General features: G+C 37.8%; 1 protein-coding gene and 1 long non-coding RNA gene across 14 annotated transcripts in view; one reads left to right on the top strand and one right to left on the bottom strand.

Moving 5' to 3' along the window:
* The window catches only part of UBE2D3 (ubiquitin conjugating enzyme E2 D3), a 28,270-nt gene extending 10,352 nt beyond the window's left edge, over nt 1–17,918 (bottom strand). Inside the window, exons 1-5 of one of the 12 annotated variants that reach the window (XM_088021079.1) lie at nt 17,818–17,918; nt 16,357–16,511; nt 10,319–10,418; nt 3,681–3,744; nt 3,562–3,614 (exon numbers count right to left, since the gene is read on the bottom strand). In XM_088021079.1, coding sequence (XP_087877205.1) covers nt 3,562–3,614; nt 3,681–3,744; nt 10,319–10,345 — 144 coding nt within the window. In that variant the 5' untranslated portion in view covers nt 10,346–10,418; nt 16,357–16,511; nt 17,818–17,918. The other 11 variants (XM_088021083.1, XM_088021081.1, XM_088021080.1 and 8 more) reach the window with 11 other exon arrangements.
* The window catches only part of LOC148164880 (uncharacterized), a 36,115-nt gene continuing 32,382 nt past the window's right edge, over nt 17,468–21,200 (top strand). Inside the window, exons 1-2 of one of the 2 annotated variants that reach the window (XR_015767785.1) lie at nt 17,468–17,749; nt 18,532–18,731. This is a non-coding gene — a long non-coding RNA (uncharacterized LOC148164880). Of the gene's footprint in view, nt 17,750–18,038; nt 18,190–18,531; nt 18,732–21,200 lie in introns of those variants that run through there. The other variant, XR_015767784.1, reaches the window with a different exon arrangement.

Here is a 21,200-nt window from a genome sequence, read left to right as displayed (position 1 = left end):
TCTTACTATCTTTTGTTTATATTATGGCAATGGCTTACTTCTGGTATTCCTGCCTTCACTGTTTTTTTCTTCTAATTTATCCCTTACCCTAATGCTGTTGTCCTAAAACACAAGTTACATCCCTGCTTGAAATCTAGCACAGCTTTCAAGGTAAAAGTACACACAAGGTGCTTTATGATCTCCTTCCCACCAATGTAGCTGGTCTCATCTTCCACCTCTTCTCCTGAATATGCCCTCCTTACTGCACTTAAAATATTTCACATCTCCTTTTTCTCCTAGTATTTATTTCTTCCACTTGAAATATTCTTACCTATATCCTTATCTTTTTCATCTCTAGGACCATACCTACACTGTAGGATCCATAACAAGCTTAAATGTCTTTAAAAAGATAATACAGCCTTCCCTTTATTTAGCTCAATATGCCTGTTGCCCTTTTATACCTTTCTATACAACACAGTTATGACTACCCAACATACTTATATAACTTACTTATTTTTATTTTCCTCTTCCTCTAGACTACAAAGTTCCTTAAAAATGTACCGAAGGAAAGAGTTGTCATGCATCATTAGCCTTTGCAAGAACTGAATACACTTAAGTTGAAAAATAACCCTTATGGACCAATAAGATAATACCTATGAACCAATTATTTGACCAAATGGTTTTTGCAGCTGATTTTGCTCAGGCTGCCAAAGATTACGTTATATTACCCAAAAATGGTACTTTCTTCCATGACTGTATCAAAGATTAGGTGGAAGTCAGTGTGGTTCTCCAAATAACTTCAAAACATCTTTCTGTCAGCTCCATTTCCAATTAAAGAAAAATCAAGTGTACAAATATCAGATGAGTTTTCTCCTAACTGCATCAATTGTTAATGGGAACTACCCTTAATACAAAAAAAAAAAAAAAACAAAAACATAAAAACAACCAAGTTTAAAAAACCACATAGCCAGCATTGCTATGTCAATTCCTTTAAGGGTTTAGTTTTTATTAGTATTTGCGCTTCCAAAGTATCCTACCTTTGGAAAGAATCAGCCAACTTAGTTATTAGAAGCATCTTGCCTCATAAATTTAATGATCAAGAACATTTCCAGACTATCGAACGCTAAAATTCAGTAATTAACTGTATTAAAACTTAAATTAGATGCTCCATTGCTTTGTTAGGAGCCTTTAGTTATGTGATACTGCCAATCACTTTTACTGACCTAAGAAGTACTCCAAAGCAAAAGTACTTTTGTCACCATTTATCCTTTCAGCAAATCTGCAAATACATGGATTGTTATGCCACCAATGGCCCTATGTTTTAGCTCATTCAATCTGCATGTCACATACTAACAAAATAAAGCAATTATTTATCTAATCGAACTGTGATGTTTTATCACAAAAATGTAATCAAAAGCCAAAATAAGAATGAGTTATTTCATTGATGACTCCACAAGGATAACTATTAACTATTTGCAAACTGGCATCTAAACAAGTGCTTATAGTTTTTGCTTTTGTTAATCAAGGAATATTTAAATAGTTCTGATAATCAATTATTTGTTTTTAAAAGCAGAGCTATCATTAAATACACATTAAAAGGTTGCTGAAAAACATTTACAGGGAACAGCCACAATCTGAAATAGGCATAAACAAGTGAAAAATGTTTTTTGAAAATAAAAGCAAATCAGGTGAACAGCTACAAAAAGGTCAGGATAAGCAATCTTCTTTTATTCTCTGGAAAATTACTAGTATAAACTACTCACACTTCACTTTCATTTACTCTAAGTATATTCCTTACCTTTCGGAAAGACAGTTCAATAAACAGTGAAGTCTCTAAGTCCAGCAGAAAAATATCACACTGGTTGCAAAGAGTTGGTTTATTATACACACCATAGAAGTCTTGATTACCAACTCTTTAGTGCTTTATTAATAATGATAACTAATTTTTATAATGAGGTCATCTTAAAGCACTATCTGGATCAAAGACGAGCTTTTATTTGGTAGAAATGTTAATGTATTTTACGGAGTACTCTGCTTTGAAAACTGGTTATCTATAATGAGAAAATTCTAGGAACGACAAAGGCAAGGGCCTACAGAATCTAGGTAGGCACAATGAAGTGGATAGGAATAGTGTTGAGACACAAACTCATATAAAAAAGGGAGGTAGCTGCTACTGCATCCCAAGCCATTACTGCTGTGGAATGAAGGTCTAGTCTGGCTTTTTTTGCAAAGACTGCCAACTTTCAAAATGTTCTGTGGACCAAACTGGGTAAAAGTCACACTAAGTTAACTATGTATTTTAAATAAATCACGATTCTGTTACCAAATATTTTAAAGCAAAATAGAATTTACAACAGTAAAAACAGTCCTTGAGGTAACTGGAAGTGAACAATTCTGTGAGGTTTCTTAAATTAGGATAAAATTAAGAAGCTAAATATCCCCCACTACCGCCACCACCACCACGACCACCACACCAAGTTTAACTTAGGTTGATTCACAATCTCACCTTTAGGTCCTAACATTTCATAATTACTCTAACTCAATCATCCCTGCTATGATTTCCCAGAAAATTTCTCCCACTAAGCACTTCATTTATGTATCAGTTGCTTCCCAACTTATCACACTTAAAATATCCTGTCTCTCCCAGTAGATTTTAAGTTCCCTAAAGAATGAAAGGGACCATGTCTATCCTTAATGGTTGGCACACAGTGGGAGATCACATTGATTGAGATAGAAAAAAAAAAATTACTGTTATCAAAATCAGAACTACAGAATAAAAACTTACTAACTTTTCCAAGAGCATTTCTTCTTTTAGAATGACAGACATCTATCTATTGACCATTATCTCACCAAGTACATTACTGACATTATGTTGAGATTAAACCACCAAGGGGGGGGTGTGCAGATTAAGACATACATATAACTTAAGAATAGAAATCCTAAAGTGCCTTCCAAGTAAAAAAAAAATATTAAGTATTGTGCAAGATACAGTCTTACCCCAGGTTGTTTTACTGCGCTCTAATTCTGTGAAATTCTTAGATGGTATCCATAATTCTGAATATTCAATTATCCAGCATATACAGTTTCTTATCTACCCAGGATAGAAAGGAATTTTGCTGTATTCAAAATATCACTTTCTACCTAAAAATATTCAAATTTTGTAAAAAAAACTAAGGTTCTATAAAGAATCAAACATCAAAATACAACAAAAACTTAGATTTTCAGCAGCAACAGGAATAAGATCTTTGAGTAACACCATGGTAGAGTCAATAAATTAATTGGCTCTATAAGTAAAGGGAAGCTCTGTGACATAGCTTTACATTACTATGAAAGAAAAACTAGGATAAAGTGAAAAAATATTTGATAGGTCAGAGATGCTATATTCCAGAACCTGAATACAGGGACAGACACATAGCACATGTAACAAATGACTAATTCATTAAATTGTTATGTCTTTCAAAAACAGTACAACTATGGCAATTCCAAAACAGTACTACAATGTAATAAAATGTAAGTTAAATACAACTAGGTCAATGTTGAATTTTTAATTAAAAGCAAAATGTTTTAATTCTTAATACTTACAGGTCCCATAATTGTGGCTTGCCAATGAAACACTAGGGAAAAACAAAACAAAACTGTTATCTAAAAATGTACAAGCTTTTTTGAAATTAGCCATTAAAATCAACTTGAGAGTTACTTACTATCATCCCCAACTGGACCTGCAGAACATTGTGCTGGAGGGTCACGGGCCAAATCACTAAGTTCCTATACCAAAACAGAAAATGATGGGTCATGTAACCATAATAAAAAAAGTAAGGAAACAAAGAATTTTCACCCCATTCTTTAAGGAACATATAATCAGAATTCACATTAATAAATTCTGGGAGAGAAAGCCTAAGTAGCCATAGTCCAGATCTTGGGACAGTAGGCATAGATAGGAAAATTTTTGTTACACCAACAAAAGGCGTCCAAATAAAAAAAGTTATCAGATACTTTCATGGCTTAAGAACTTAGACAAAGCAGTTCTCAATATTCATGTTGTGTGCTGAACTTCTGGACATCTCAGAGGCCCTCGTCGTTTCTATTATCTTAAATCCTGTTATTTCTGAACCATACTAACCGCAGACCTCGTTTTCCACTTGAAAAATCTCTCATGGGGCTAGGTAGGTATCCTTTTTGGTTTGATCTTATTCCTGCAACTCAACCATGTCTTTTATACAATGTTGAGTAAAATTACAACTCTGGAAGAACCTGAAGTTTGCTCGTTGTGAAACATGCAGTTTCCAAAATTCCATCTGACCTCGTATTTACAAATATGTACTTGGCTCTTCCATGACTTGTACATAACAAATATGGATAATGTAGTAAGAAAATTTAACTTAAGAGGATATAACTTTATCTGTATACCTATATACAAATCTCTGTAGGGATTTACAAACCCATGAGGTTATAGTGGGCTTCTAAGAAAGACAGGGAATATACAATACTGCAGGAAGATAACTAGAGCAAACATTTGCCTCTATCATATGGTCAAAATGCACTTTAGGAAATAGCCGATTGTTCAGGAGTGATTAATCCAAATTCACTCTATTAAAACAACAACAACAAAAACCAATGCAGAAGAGCTGTCCTTGTGGTAATCATTTCACAAAATATGACATTATGTAGTATATCTAAAACTGAAAACATTACAGGTCTATTATATTTCAATTAAAACTGGGGTGGGGGGGAGGTTGCTCTGATACACCACATCTGCTTTTAATATTATCAAAACAGCCAGAGATCCCAGGATTCACAATCTTAGGATAATGGAAGATCAGGTCATTTCTGCTTGCCTTAGTAAATAAACCTTCATATGTTCAGCACATTTTAAAATGGGAGAAAATTCATTCCAACCACTTTTGATCCTCATCAGAATTACAGAAACTCTTGAATGGAAGTTAAACAAATGGTTAAAAGAAACTATGTATGGTTTTTAGCTTAAAAACAAAAACAAACACCCTCACAAAATATCAAATGATTTTGAGCCAAGTTTTGAAAACTATATTTTGAATAAAAATAGAAATGTACTTGCAACCTGAATTGACTATCCACTATCAAGCAAATTATTTTTTCATAGGCCAGCTAAGTTTTCAATCAGCCACTTTTGTTATAATGGGAATCTACTTTATCATCTCAAAGGCATAAATATTTTACTGTAGGTAAGAATCAAGTAGTCTAGTCTAACTGCTATGAACAGAATTCTCCTGTTCCAAGGCTTATATAACAAGTTCTGTTGAACTGGCCCACCAAAAAAACATAACAAAAGTTAACTTATGCAGTCGAATTCCCTCTCTCCTTCAGGAACAAAAGGGTTCAAAAGAAAAAAAAAAACCAACACCCACCCCCAACACAACTTACCTGTTCCAAACCACCCTCTCCCTCTTTTTCCACAAAGATTTACCTCCTAGTTTCTTACAGTGATCTATCCCAAATTATGTACTTATTTGTTTAAATGCCTGAAAAAAAAATCTAGCAATTATTTTTAAATAAAAACCAATCTAATGATAGGTTGATCTAACAAAATACCCAAGTGACCTTGAAACAACTTCATTATAAATACAATTGCAAGAATCTATAAAGCTGATCTAAGGACATATCAACATCCATTTGAAAATTACATTTTAATTATGAACAATATAAGAAAATATTTCTTATAGAAAAACAAGATTTTAAGCAAAATATTTATAAATCATTAAGCCTTTATATGCCAGCATTATTACTCTAGAGTGAAGGTCTAATTTCAGCTTTTCCCTCCCATAATTTCAGGATCTTATTCTCAAATAATTTCTAAGTGCCTTATTTTTCAAGTTTTCCATGATCAAGACACCTCTGAAGTAATCACCAAAGATCTAAAATTAGGCCAATTACCTTACGTACTAAAATCTACGTTAAATGCAACACTGGAAAAAAAAATGACCAAAGTTATTTTAAGGATCAAAACAGGTCTTTCAAATCATGTACCAGCACTCACCTCTAAGAAAACAAGTAATTCTCATGACATTATTATGACCACAGCATAACCAAATGAGATTACACAATAGTATCTTAGCAAAGAAAAAAATCTGAGAAAGCATAGTAACAAGTCATCTTAAGATGCTCTCCTATATATAAGACATTTTGTCTACTCAATAAATATCTTAACCTGCTTTCATGAAAACGCTTTTCCTTTACTCCAAATGTGATTGTAGTTAATGGTGTTTGGTTAATGGTAGCTGACAATCACCCATTACTCAGACAAGGCTAATCACAGAACTTTGTTCCTTCAGCCTCTGATTAGCTCAAAGGGTTGGAAAGTAACTTAAGCCAGGACCTGACCTAATGAAGTCCATCCATCTCTGCCTGGTTTTTCAAATTAAAGCCAGAACACTTCTTCCTTCTCTAAATCAGGAGCTGTAAGGATGTGACCTAGAGCTGCTGGAAGGCATGTGCCCTGAAATTACATGGTGAATCCAAAGAAAAAGAGACCACATTGAGCAGCAGAGATAGTAAGAGCTGACTTGGCATATACACATGCCATTTTAGTCCCTGAGGTTGTAGCTTGCGCTGGGTTCCTACAGCTGTTTCCTTTGATCGTTAACCACTCCAGTTTCCTTCTAATAAATCCAAGGCGGGAGAAAACCTCAAGAGTGAGGAGACCCATTTAAGTAGAGAGCTACTGGGACCCATATAGACTATCCTATCCCACTAAAGCACAATGTAATGCTCAAGTCTTGTTTTTTGAAAAACATGTTAAGAAAGAAATCTAAATGAAGCAGTCTTAAAATTAAGCTAGAGGGAGCAGTCATGTGTCCTGTCTAGAAACTTTTAATCTGGGGCGCCTGGGTGGCTCAGTCATTAATCATCTGCCTTCGGCTCGGGTCACGATCCCAGGGTCCTGGGATCAAGCCCTGCATTGGGCTCCTTGTTCTGTGGGAAGCCTGCTTCTCCTTCTTCCGCTCCCGCTTCCCCTGCTTGTGTTCCCTGGCTGTCTCTGTCAAATAAATAAAATCTTTGAAAAGAAAAAAAAAAAAACTTTTAATCTAATCACAGAAACCAGAGATTAATTTAAATCCATTTCTAAAATGAAAAGTGCAATACTGCTATTAAAGTTTCACCATCAAAACATTTATTCACTTATAGGAAGACTGCACTTTTGGTGTCCAGCAGGTTAGGCTTGAATAATACCAAGATAAAACATGAATGCCTTTCCCAACAGGCTGAGCTAATATAAAGTAGGCACAATGCAAAAACAAAAAACTACATTTCATCAACTTAAGTGCTTAAAATAAAGGCATTCAAATGCTTTGTGAATCCTAAAAATGCAACCACTAACCTTGCCTAGGTTTAAAAACAGTGACAACTGAGCTAGGTCTTGATGGAGAGGGATAAGCATTCCAAATAGAGAAACTCAAAGTTGAGGGTGTGAAAGAACACAAAAATTTGCTTATAGTCTGGCGTACCAGAAACACAATAGGGTACAGGTAAGGAAGCAGCGCATGTGGCCACAACGGTTAACCATGGCTGGATCTTTCATGAGCTTTGAATATGTCAAAGACTATCCTAAAGGCAATGGGAACCATGGATAGTTTTTTTTGTTTTTGTTTTTTAAGATTTACTTACTTGTTTGAGACAGCGAGTGAGAGTGAGGGAGCGTGGGTGGAGGGAGGGGTGCACAGAGGGCACCCTATATGGGGCTCAATCTCACAACCCATGAGATCATGACCTGAGCTGAAACCAAGAGTCAGATGCTCAACTAAGCCACCTAAGGGCCCCGAACCATGGATAGTTTTTAAACAGGAATAAGACAAATCCAATGTGGTTATTATTTTTTTTTTAAATGTACTGGCCAATAGTACACTAGAAGGAATGCTTTTAATTTTTTAACTTATTAGGTCATAGCCTAAAAGTACCCATGAATCTGTGTACCCAACCTGTTAAATAAAGCTTAACATTTTTACTACACTACCTTCATATTAAAAAAAAATGTTGCAGATATAACTGAAGATCCTTCACATACTCCTCAAATTCCATTCCCTTTCCCCCACAGAAGGTAACAGATTATCCCAAATTTGGCTTCTCCACATTTTTATACACTACTAGATATGTATCTTTTTCACATATAGCATTGTTTTGCAGGTCTTCAAATTTTAAGAGAAAAAACTATGAACCTTTACACAGACCTATATCTATGTATCTCTCTCTCTATACATGTATTGTCCAGAACGTTGACTCTTAAATTTTTATAACAAGGACTTCTAAGACTGAGTAACTACTGGCCTTCTATCCCCCCAAATACACATAAGCCCGCACAAAATTTTAATTTGTGGGGTATCAGACTCATCCCCATATTGTAGGAATCCCTAATACAAAGAACAGAGAAATAGGTTAACTACATTAGGAAGCTATAGCAGTAATTCAGGTGAAAGAAGAACACGAGAACTAAGTCACTAAGGATGATAAAAGATCTTAAATAACAAGCATTTTACCTTTACAACAATCTTACGGAAATAGGCCTTATTTCTACTCTACATCAGAATCCCTACTAGGGGAAAGATTGCATTCAAGTGTAGGACATACTAAGCTTTAGTTTATCTAGTAGACACTTGAAAATTAGAGGTCTAGGGATAGATTTCAAATGGCTGCTTTTTCTAAAGGGTGTCCTTACATCAAAGATGTATTTTAAAAATTTGATATGGCATTTGGCAAACTGAAGAAAAAAATTTCAACTATACCAACCCAACTTTCTATTCTACTCAAGGTGTACTTACTGGACTTAAGATCAATTTTCAATGAAGCACCTACTCAAAGAATTTTCAAAAGTAATTTTGCCTTTGGTTTTAACCTTATGAAATGACTTTAAACCTTAAACTTTCATAGGCTTTAGGGACAAAAACAATTTGTAAAATTACATGAAGAACTGAAACCGTGAGCTCTTTGCTTTCTAGTAGAGAGAACAGTGGCAAGGACCAGAGAGAACAGCTCATATTTAGCACCTGTAAAGTCTTCATACTGTTGACCATCTCTTTCCCCAAGGCCAGCATTATTAAGGTGGGTTCTTGGCCAACTATTAAGACCACTACAATAGCAAAGAGGTTGGCAGGGAGACTGGTACACACTAGCTGCTAATGGCTCCATTCATGGTAAAGGGACACTAAAATGGACCAAGGGCATACAAGGACATAAAAAAATAAAACCTCACCAAAGTTAGACATCTCTTTGCCATGGTGTGTTCTCCTGGAGGGAATTTTCTTTTTGGATCATCTTCCTCTGAACTGCTTCTCCTGAAACCTTCCTGCACACCTGGCTAGCATGAGAACCCAGGCCTTTTCTTCCTTAGAAATACTCTTCCTTTCCAGTTAAAAGCCTAAACAGATTCATAGGATAAGGAGTCAAGCAAATCTCTCTAAAAGGCACCAGAAGTACAGCTTAAGCCACGAGTGTTCTCATCTGGAGGTACATAATTACACAGTAAGGAGTCTGACCATTCCTTTCCTGGGACTCATAAGAGAAAAGTCTACAGTTTATCTTGAGAAAGAACTTTGATCATTATAGTGCACAGGATCTCTTTGACAGTTGACTGTTAGAAGAAAAATCATGAAAAGGCTGAGACACTGACTCAGAAGTCTAAATAGACTACAAATATTTGCTTCTTGCTTCTCTTGCTACATCTTATTTCAAAGAAGTGAAAATGACTAATCATAGACTATGAAGAAAAGGAAGCCAAGGTATTAAACACACAGGTATACAGAAATGATAGGGAAGTATAAAAAATGATCTCTGCCTTTAAAGAACTTATAAATTGGAAATATAAGAACTATTTATGAATATGAAGCTACACAGCAGCCATGCCAGATCAGTGTCCAGTAAGGTTTAATGCCTCTAGGAATAACCATTTAAACATTTTGCTAAACATTCTTCCAATGATAGCCACCACTTGTATGTTAGATTAACATAACCAAAGTCAGCATTTATGAAAACAAAGATGATTACTATGGTAAAGCCAAGTTCACGGGTTCCATCCCTGAGTAATTATCACCATGTTCACAATCACTTGTTATCCCATACTCCACCATTCATCTTGTACGTTATCACACAAAGGTCATAATGATAGTAGTAGCACAGATACAATTCCCATCATCACTTTTGGGAAAACTTAGAAGTTCATGCCATTACTGAAAGGTAATTTCTTGTATTCTATTAGAGTCCATTTCTTTAAAAACTTTTGACTTAAAGACAAGATGTGTATAACTTTGTGAATCAGCACTATAAAGACAGCCCTTGCCTCTTAAAACCTATACTGAGCAACAGAAAGTACTACCTTGGGGGCTGGATGGGATGAGGCCATGAGGTGGGAGGCAGGAAGAGTGCCTTTACAAGAAATTTTGAAGTAAGAATCACCCTCAAGGAGCCTTTACAACCTAGCAAAATATAAAGGTACATATTCAGACCAATGATAGGACAAAATGCAGTACAATTAACTGCCTAATTAGGCAGATGAGAACTGCTCTAATTGTTCTTATGAAGATCAGGTTTACTATGAAGCAAACAATTTTATTACATTTATGTTGTGAAATTTCTATATACCATGTGTGGACACAAATGGTTAAGGAAGGAAACAGCAAACATTTCAGAAATGTATCCTTACCATAAGTTATTTCAGAAGGAAGCTTGGCAAAAATATTATGGGATCTGAATAATCTTACAGAACTGTAGACTTAAGAATGAGAATAGTCACTTTAAAATCATTTTAGTTTGGAATTTATAATTTCTGAGAAATCCTAAATTTCTTTTAGCTTAAGGATTAACAGGTAAACCATGTCTCATTGTATCACTGACAATATATTAATTTCCTATTTAGTTGTAATTACAGGTGAGACAGTGTGGTTGCTCATCTAATTAGACAAGATATAAAGAATGGGTTGAATGAATAATACTACAATTTTCTTCCTTTAGATCACCACATAAATCACTTAAAATTATTCAAGGCTATTCTTCTATAGGCACTATTCTAAATGAGCAAAACCAGAAAGCCAAATTTCAGTTCTCAGCTTTGATACATAAAAGCATACAAGACATTTCACAGATTTTAAAAAAACAAAATTAACAGCAGTCCAGTGGTGGAAAACATCCAATTATACATTAGCTTTGAAATGATAACAAGGCTAGGATGAATGTGAACAAGTACTCCATCCTAAAAATGACTAAGTAACCAAGTAGTGATTCACAACTGAAACCAACAAGGCCAAAATATGACAAATCCAGCTATGAAAAGTTCAGTCTGAATGATACAAGATTATGTTGAAAGTATTGGTGATAAAAATCAGATGTTTAAGGGAAAGTATAGAACACTTCATTGAATTTTTTCCTTCCCCAAATAACAAGGCAGAGGGTAGTTTTGAGAATCTTATCTACCAAGGTTAACTTGGCTAGTAAGTTATTCACTAAATGCATCCGTTCTTAATTACACTGTTCAATTTTCACATAAAATCATTACTGTTGTAGCAAAACCAAATCAAGAACACAAATTTTCCAGTTAAAGAATGAAAATCCTTTAACGTCGCTAATTTCAAAATAGTTTGACACTGAGAATTAAGTATAGTTAGAAAAACCACTCCAAAATGACAAAATATAATATAGGTAAAATATTTAAACTATCTTTAATAATAATGGGTAAATCTGATAATATGACTAAAGATTCCCTTTTAATTTCTTTTCAGTAAGTGTTTCTCATACTTGATTTATATTCTCGAAAGGTAAGTTGTACAAGGTGACAAACACCTAATTCGTGTGTTTATGTGCTTGTTTCTTCCACTCAAAGCAGAGATTCTCATGGGTAATGACAAGGCTTCCCTTATTTTTTATCTCCTGGGACTAGACTACTTTGTCAAACAGAGCAAAACCTCAGTTAAGTATTGATTAAATGAGTATCCCTAGGTCTGTGGATCTTAACCACTGAGGGAGGCCTCAGAATCATCTAGGGGACCTTTCAAAATTACACCTGTTCCCAGAGAAAATGATTCCATAAATCTGCTAAGATCCCATATACTATATTCTTTAAGATCTCTGCTCAATATCCTGATACACAAATACAACTCATGTCAAAACCAACAATAACGTAGTCTATAGAATGCAAAAGCCAATCTAAGATTTGAGACTTTAATCTGAAAACTTTTATGTCAGTAGTAGAAACCTAGTATCTTCTTTACTAGAAAGGGATCATTATAGTCAAAAGGATTTGGAAAATCTTCAAGAATTGACTGCGTATTAGACTAACAAGGGGTGCTGAATCCTTGAGTTAAGTAACATATAACCTAACAACAGATACAAGTAGTAGTTTTCCCCCTAGTTCTATAAGAGTATTCAACTTTGTATTTGTAGGAACAACGAAAACTAGAATACCGCACATGAAGATGATGAAAGCAATGTTAAAATAAGTCACTCTTAATAAAATTAAACACCAAGGTCACCATGATTAGCATCCATGAGTCACACAACCATCCCACAAATTTAGCTGGCTACAGAAGCACCTTGAGGGTCTTAAATAAAACCCTGCAAAACCATGTATCCAGCCTAAAGGCTCTTTGGGGATAAGTGTATTTTAAGATACCCCTAGCAATTACTTGGCACATGGTAGTTCCCATAGTCCTTGAAGAGACTAATCAAAAAGAAACTCATTCCTGCTTTCAAAACTTAGGTTAGTGAACAGCTTAGTTCACAAGTTAGCTATAACCTGAGAGTAAGAGTAAAGTCAAATCCCAATTATTTAAATGTGAATTGGGAAAGGAGAGCAATAGCTTATCTCAGGTAGCAAGACCAAAAAACATTCATTGAAATGGTTCAGAATAGCAGAACAGCATGTAGTTTAAGAACTTAAGCTCTTGAGGTAGACGATCTGATTTGACTCTCAGTCACTTACTGGCCGTGTGACTAGACAAGGAACTTAACCTCTCTGTGCCTGTTTCCTTATGTATAATATTGAATGGTAAAGAGCATCCATCTCAAGAGAACTGTTTTGAGGATTAAATGAGTTGATTCTTATTAAGAGCTTAGGAACAGTGCTTGGTACATAGTACATGCTAAGTCCTAGTTATTATTAACAGTACAATAATGCAAAAGAAAACCTTTTTGATTACCAAAAACCTAACAGATGACAGAACATTTAAGACACATTGTGGAGCCAGACTGCCCAGGTTCAAATCCCAATTCTGCAATGGTCTAAAACTCTGGGTGTTTTTTGACCTTTCTGTGTCTCAGGTTTCTAATTTTGAAATGGGGATAACAATTTAATTGTACCTACTTCCTTGAGTTGTTGTAATATTAAATGAGTTAATACAGGTGTCTCAAATAGTTCTGACACTTTGCAAACACTCAAAACATTAATCCTCTAGGCTCAGCTCACATATTTTATGTAAAGTTCTTTTTAAACTTCCCCAAAATACAAGCACTGTAGTTATTCTGTTTAATAGTAGTAAAATGGTCTATGGTCCTCAAAACACCACTAATCAACTTGGGAGTTCCCATTTTTGATTCTTGCTGTTTAATAAATAGCCCTATAAAACCATACTATGGCTTATTAAATAAATAATATAGTAGAAAACCAAGTAAGATTATTGATAAGGCTGCCTGGTCTAAGAAATACTCAAACTACTGCAACGTAGCTTTAGAAAAAAACAAATCCAAAGGCTTGATCAGATGACTACTAATGGCTAAAAATATCCCAATGATAAGCATTTCAATAAAGTATCAACAAGGAAAAAAAATAAAGTATCAACAAGGAATACGGACATCTTAGTATTTGGAATTTGGGAGCTTCAGACAGTAAATTCAAAACAAAGCGATACATGACACAAGAAATACCATACTAACATCAATGCCTACTTGACCTCATATTTCTAGAACAGAGGTCCCTAAATGAGCCATTTCCCTTTAACTGTCTACTCACTAAAATTCTGTTTGGATCTTGGATTTTTTGTTTTGTTTTTCTTCAAGTTTCATCACGTGATTGTGACACTAACAGCTAAATACCAAGCCACGTGCCTTTCAAAAACTTTCTATGGGTTGAATTAACAGTCCCACATAAACACTGTTTCTTCCAATTTGGAAACTATTATGTCCAGTTTCTGTATTACGCATACTTTCAAAATATTTACAACTGAAGACAATCTGGTATTAATGAAAAGTACTAAGCCAGGAAAGTTCCTTAAAGTTTCTGAAGATTAAAAAATGATATTAAATAGCAGTAATAATAATCTGAGTGCCATGTGCTAGGGGCCTGTTCAAAGCCACACATTAACCTCTTTAATCCTAAAATAAACAAAATCTAGAAACCTAGTTTTGCTCACTGCTGCATCCCTGGTGTCTAGAACATACTAGGCACTGAACTATTCATACCTAACAAGTATTCATTTTAGAGAGGCATACAAATAACTTGCCCATTCCTAGAACTCTTAACTGGAGTATTTTTACCCCAAAGTTCACATTCTTAATTATACTATATTGCCTCTCTAGAGCTTTTAAATCAGTAAGTGGTGTCACAGCAGCTGGGTATCACCTGTAAAAGAAAAAAAATCAATGAGACCTTCCTTTAAAGTGTTCTGTTCCACACGCATAAAAAGCTACGGATTTGAAATTATTCCACATCTTAGTAACCTCATATATAATTCTCATATATAAAAGGTTTTGATTCATATTGAACGTTATATTCTTTGTACTAACTATGCTGTAAAATAGGACTGTGCTTCTCCAATGTATTGCTGGCCTTAGAAGTGGTCAGAGATGCTTAATCCTTTTTACTTTAAATCTTAACTCCCCCCAATTTTTTCCTTTCTTTTTCTATTCTCTCAAAAACAAAGATTTAAGTTTATATATCACATAAACTCACAATGACAATGCAATGATGGACTAAATCAAAATTCAAGATTTCAGCCTTAATACATTGCGTGAAAATCTGAACCATCGTCTTTCATAATACGCTTGGTCAAATAACTACAAAGTTACACGTATTAAATAAAATTAGGCAGCATCAAGTCTACTTAGTAAAGCCAAGTCCTTGCCATTCCTTCCACGTAGAACCCCCTTAAAAAAAAGCAACCCATCCAAACCGAAGTTTCTAACCCACAACCTCCTCTGTCTTCTAGTTTTAGTAAGGCTGAATTTATTCCATGACATTTTTTTCAAGTTAGCTGTAAATACTCCACCCTCCTCGATTGTGCAAGAACCAAACACACCACACATAACACAAGTTACAAAAAAGGGAAATACAGTCTCAGAGTTTGAATATAAAGTCTTGAGCAGGTTGTCTTAAGAGCTGTGTACAATCTGATGTCAAAGTTATCATTTAACAAAGAATATTATTTCATATTATTACGAAAAGAGATGCCGGAAAAAGCCTGAACCAGTTAAAGCAGCCGCCATCTTAAAATGCGGGATAAAGTTAGAGCAAGAAAATGAGACTAAACCACCGGAGGTGGAGGTTCCGCTTACCCCCCATCCCGAGCCTCGAAAAATCCTATTTTTTCAACTTCTATCGACAGTTTAGTATCAAACCACGTTTTAAGTAGCGAAACAATCTTCTGCGAGTATTATTAAATGAGCTGAGGCAAAAATAGGTACACCGAACCTTCCTTTACTGCCTTCACACCCCTAGTCCCCCCTTCCCCGCCCAAAAGAAGGGAGCTTCCAGAAGCCTTTTACATCAGTTCCCAGTGTCCCTCTGATAAATAGCTTCGGGTGAGAAGTCTCTAACTACAAAACATAGGAAGTAGTTACATAGTGTCAGCCCATCTCCTCCCAGCCCCACTTATTCTTCTGTAACCTGCCCAGAGTCGATGAAGTTTGACTAGGCTCATTCACTAGATTTCAGCCGCCAAAAGACTTCTACACCGACCCCCCAATTAAGTTCGGGACCCGCCAGATTTCAATGATCTTCTCCCCTGAGTTTCTTATGATTCTTCCCCCTAGAAAACCCAAGAGCCTTTCTATTACAACTGAAGTTTTTAAGCACCGAGAATAGGAAGCGCCATGACATCTGTGGGAGCGTCTCTCGGCAATTCTGACCCTCAAACAAGACGAACTCTTCTTTTAGAAGCAGAAACGAAGCGCCTGAAATCACTCCCCCACCCCTAACTTGCACCGATTCCATCGAAACATACTCGATACACCTCATTCGCCACAAGTGTTGTTTCTAGCTTTAAACCTCATTTCTTTAAAGTACATCTGCGTTTCCCATCCCCCAAAAGAAGTGACCCAAGGAGGGACGTTTTCGTAATTATACTTCCTCCCCACCCCCACGCTTTCCTCCGAGACTAAGTCTTCCTTTCCTCCCACGACCCCGTTCCCTTCAGCCCCACGGGTTACCTTATTAATCCGTTTCAGCGCCATAGTCTGTGCTTTTCGTCTGGCTCCTCACTCTCTCGGTGTGTGCTCAAAGGTCCGGCCAAAACTCTTGATTATCCGGGCGGCAGGGAAGGATTGTCTCTTCGTCTCACACCGGCTCTGCCAGACACAGGCGCCTTTTGCAAAAACGGAGCAGATCAGCACTCGTACAGGCCCCGGAGAGACCCTGATGAATCCAGGTCCCTTAAAACGGTCGCGATCCGGGGTGGGTGGGGTGGCGTGGCAAAGCCACCAACAGCCTCTATGCCGTGCTTCGGCCCGAAGAGGAGGCGAGGGTGACGGAAAGAGCGGAGGGGCGGCTACAAGTTTGACTTCCCGGCCTCTCGAAAGGAAGAGACCCGGGTGGGAGAGGAAGAGGCGTAGGAGAAAGGGGTGGGTGCGGGGCAGGGTCCGGAGCCCAGCAGAGGAGGAGCCGGGGCCTAGTCGGCGCTATGCCGGCGTCACTAGGGCAAAGAAAGGCTAGGGGGGAGGGGGAAACAGGAGACTCCGGACTGACGCCGGGCTTCTTTCGGTTTCTGCTCAAAGGTGCAGCCAAGGAGGGAAAGGAAATAATAAGAGGAAAGACTTGATGTGTGTTGCTGTCCCCGCACCTACAGCTATTCTGTGTCGGCCCCTGACGCCACCGTACACTCCGCCTTCCAGCGCGCTCCCGCACGCGCCCGCCCAGCCACCACCACCACCACGCGCCCGTGCTGCCCCTGAGGCTCCGGCTTGGGCGCGAGGACGCGCCCATTCCCCCACCCCCTTAAACAGGAGAGGCCCTGGCTTCCCCAACCTTCCCACCCTACCCCACCCAACAGGCTGGTCACTCAAGCCACCCCAGGCCTGTATTTCCCCTCTTACCCGGCCGGCCAGTGGGCCGGCCTCCCTTCCCTTCCCCTAGCCGTCCACACCCATGCGTACAGAGGGGCCGGGGCCTCCCTCAAGCTGCGGCCTCGGCCTCCTCCCCGCGCGGCAGCTGGTGCCTCCCCGGCCCTACGGGGCTCACGCGCACGACACAGCCACAAGATGTCCGCTCTGACGGAACTACTGCCAGCTGCCACGCTCCGCCCCTCCCCCCTCCTCCTGCCTCTTCACCGCCGCGTATCAGTCCGCCAACGCCGCCGTCGCGAGCACAGGACGAATCTAAGGGTGAAGGGGAACGGTTTACTTCCTACGTCCAGGGCCGAGTTTATCTGTGCTACCCCCTTTTCCTTCTTTTCGGAACAGCACCTTCTTACTAAACAGATCGGAGATTGGACTGGGAGGGCGGGGGCCGGAGGCGGGTCATGGGCTGGGGGGAAGGGTGGACGAGCGACGGAAACCCTCAGATTCAGAGAAGCATCGAGAACCGGAAGAAGACCATGGGAGGAAGGTAATGGAAGCGGCAGCTGCGCGGTCGAGACCCACGCCCCTCCCAGCAGCGTCCCCCAATTTCCTCACTTGGTATTGAGGCGGCGGATCTCGCGAGAACCTCGTGGCTGGCTAACAGGAGCTATAGCGCTGCAATGACTTAAGGGCAGTTTTGTGCGCTCTTCCTGTTGGGGGCCCGCCCCCCAAACCCACAAATTCTCGCGAGATGCAATAGGCACCGGCTCGAGTTGGGGCGGGCCGTCTCCTGGAAGCACCGCCCCTGAATGCTTATGCTGGTGGGAGGGAGAGGAAATGGAATTCCCCGGACTGGTTAGAGCGCGCGCCGACACATCCGTCTTTCACGCGCCCAATCAGGAATGTGCGGTGGGAGGTACCACGGTCTAATTGCTAGATATCTTTAGTCCTGGTTGATCCGGCGTTTTGAAGTTTTCGGTGAAGCAGGTGAGCGATATTGACTCGCCTGCCCCGTGGGCTGGTTAACTAGTGGGAGGAGGCACCCCTCAAAATGGGAACAGTCATTTTAAGTAGAACCCAGCGGACCGCTGATCAGCGCTCTCACGTGCCGAAATACAGTGCATTTATGACCTAGAGGGTCAGTGTTGAAAAGAGTGGGCCCATATAGCCCTTCCCAGAATTACAGCAGGCTAGAAATCAAATTCAACTATGAATTAACAAGGATGGGGAGATAGGGGCGGGCTACTTATTTGCCTCGCACCATCCGCCAAGATTGAGATACGGAAATAGGCTTAATAACTTTTTCCTCCTCTTTGTTTCAATTTCTAGATCCACAGAGTTGCAGAACTAAAGAGATCAGAGTTTGGGGTCAGAAAAACTTAACTGAAATATCCAGGCGGGGCAGAAATAGAAGGATGGAATTGGCCTGTTTTAATCTGCCAGATGTAAAATACGGAAAGAGTGGTTTTGCTCTCTGTGTATCCTTCAGGCAAAGGGTAGTACGACATTAATTTTTAAAAGGAATAAAGGTAAGCGCTGACTTGTTTAAAGTTTTCTAACATTCCTTTCTAACCTAACGAAGTGGGTATTTTAAAGAAATAGAAATATAAACTTGTTTTTAAAATATACTTTAAGAAAGAAAACATCAAGTTCTTTCTTGTTACAATAAAGTATTACCGAATAACTAGACTAGGTCTGTGATGAATGGGCTAATGTATACTGTTTAAGTGGCCAGAATGAGTGTCATAGAGCAATTAGTGAAACAGTTCTCAAAATAGTATCTATGTGAATCACCTAAGGATTTTGTTCAGAATGCAGATTTTGACTTAGTAAGCCTTGGTGGAGCATGAGATTCTACAGTTTTAACAAACTCCTAAGTGATACAGATTATTCTGGCCAGAAGACAACCCTGTGAGTAGCAGAGCACGAAAGTGCTCATCACATAGCCTATTTCCCTTCTTCCAAAGTAATCTTTGTTTTCTGTTTTAACCGGTCTAATATAGTAGAAACAGAATTAGGCAGTTGGGGCAGAGGATGAAATACAGGTTTGAGTTCTTGCTCTCATCTCATTTGGGTGATACCGTGTTGTTACTTACCATCTTAGCTTTTTTCCAACACTGAACTATATATAATAATAGCTGTCCTTTTTCACAGGGCTATGGTATGGTTCAGATGTCATAATGTATGTAAAAGGGTACTGTAGACCGCAGTGCTGTGTAAACATAAGTTATTAATGTAACCAGTCAGACATTAACTGGCCGTAATGTGAAATGTGTAAAAATAATCATGAATATAGGTAATGTTTATGCAACACTTGTCATGTGTCAGGTACTGTGCATATTAACTCCTTTTACAAATAAAGAAATCAATGCACGGGGAGATTAAGTTACTGATCCTAGGGTCACATAGCTAATAAATGGCACAAGTAGAATTTGAACCCATGCAGTTAACTTCAGGGTATTTAACCAGTGGAGTTTCATATTGTCTTCTAGTTTAGAAAGTAGGAGAGTAGGATGTTTTATATTTCTACTTTCAGTGTCCTCTGAATCTAATTTCGTTTGGCTTATTTTTCCCTCTGTTTTGTTCTTTCAGAAGCTATATAAGAATGGTAGGAAACATCGCTCCCTACCCAAAGGGAACTCACCATATCCAGGAGGTCCATAAAGAAAAGTCCCAGATAAGCCAATTTGTATTACCCTAATCTAAACAAGCTTCAGTATGAAAAGTATAATGGAACATGTTAATGCTCTTAATTAACAATGCACAGCAGACTGGGACAAATTTGAGGTCAGAGTTTTTAACTTTTGTGCCACAGACCACTTTGGCAGTCTGATGAAGCCATGGACTCTTCTAAGAATGTTTCTAAATGTATAAAATAAAATTCATAGCAAGTTATAATGTGATACAAAGTATCTCATTCCTAGTGGTGATACAGACATAGGTATAGCTGTTTGTTGCTTACATTCAAAATTGAAGGAAATGCTAAATTTCAGTTAGAGAGTAGTAAAAATAAAGATGTATTTTTTTTTCTCCCAACCAAGTTCACGTACTCCCTGGATTCTATCCATGAACTTCATGATAAAGTCTAGTGGGCTTATTCCTCTTAGTAAGCCTTGAGGGGGTTGTGAAATATTAACATACAGTTATAATTTATATCCATAACAGTAGTGATTCATTAAAAAAAAGTTTACTACCAGTATACTCTCATTAAGAATGTATGGAAGTACATAATAGTATTAGGAAATAGTTGTATCTGATTCGTTGATTTTATTTATTTTTTAAACTATACCTATAATCATACCCTATGGAAAACTTTCCTATCCAGATGACTCATTCCCCAAGCTTTCTGGTAACTTACATTTTACTATATCATTCTTATTTATTACATGCCTTTACAAATAAAATGTGGTGGAAGAACTGCAAAATGAAAATAATAGCCAAAGATGAAATTAAAATACTGTATAAATTTCTTAAGTGTTAATAATTATTATTTGAAGTACTATGTGTGGGGTCTTTTAATTCATTATCTTAGCAGATCTCCATTACATAGATGAAACACTCAAGACCTTAAAATTGTTAACTGGTAGAGTCAGGATTTAAACCTAGGCATTATGATCTTAAAGCTCACACTCAACCAGTAAGCTGTTTATTTTTTAGTCCTTTGACTAATAGCCAATATTAATTTGCTTGGTAGTGCAACAAGTATATATTTGCTGCCTCAATTGTTTATGCATTTCTTAGTATTCCAAGTAGAATTGCACCCAGTGACTGAAAGGAATTTTCTAAATTCTTCCTTTGCAGCAATATTGCTTATAAGATTCAACACCACCTTTAAATAAGTGGGCAACCGTTTGGGGCTGGAAAATTGTTTTGCAGAGATTTTTGTTGCAATGGAGTTTTGCTTAGAAAAATCCACTTATGCCTTTCCCTGCCCTACAGACATACTTTCTCATCTGAAATTAAACCTGTTTTATAATGGTGCCACTATATTTTTATGT

Source organism: Eumetopias jubatus, unplaced genomic scaffold (assembly GCF_037043125.1).
Source record: "Eumetopias jubatus isolate StellerSeaLion01/CBP00866 unplaced genomic scaffold, mEumJub1_p1.0 scaffold_2, whole genome shotgun sequence".
In the NCBI taxonomy this organism is placed as follows: domain Eukaryota; kingdom Metazoa; phylum Chordata; class Mammalia; order Carnivora; family Otariidae; genus Eumetopias; species Eumetopias jubatus.
This window is presented reverse-complemented; position numbering and strand designations above follow the sequence as displayed.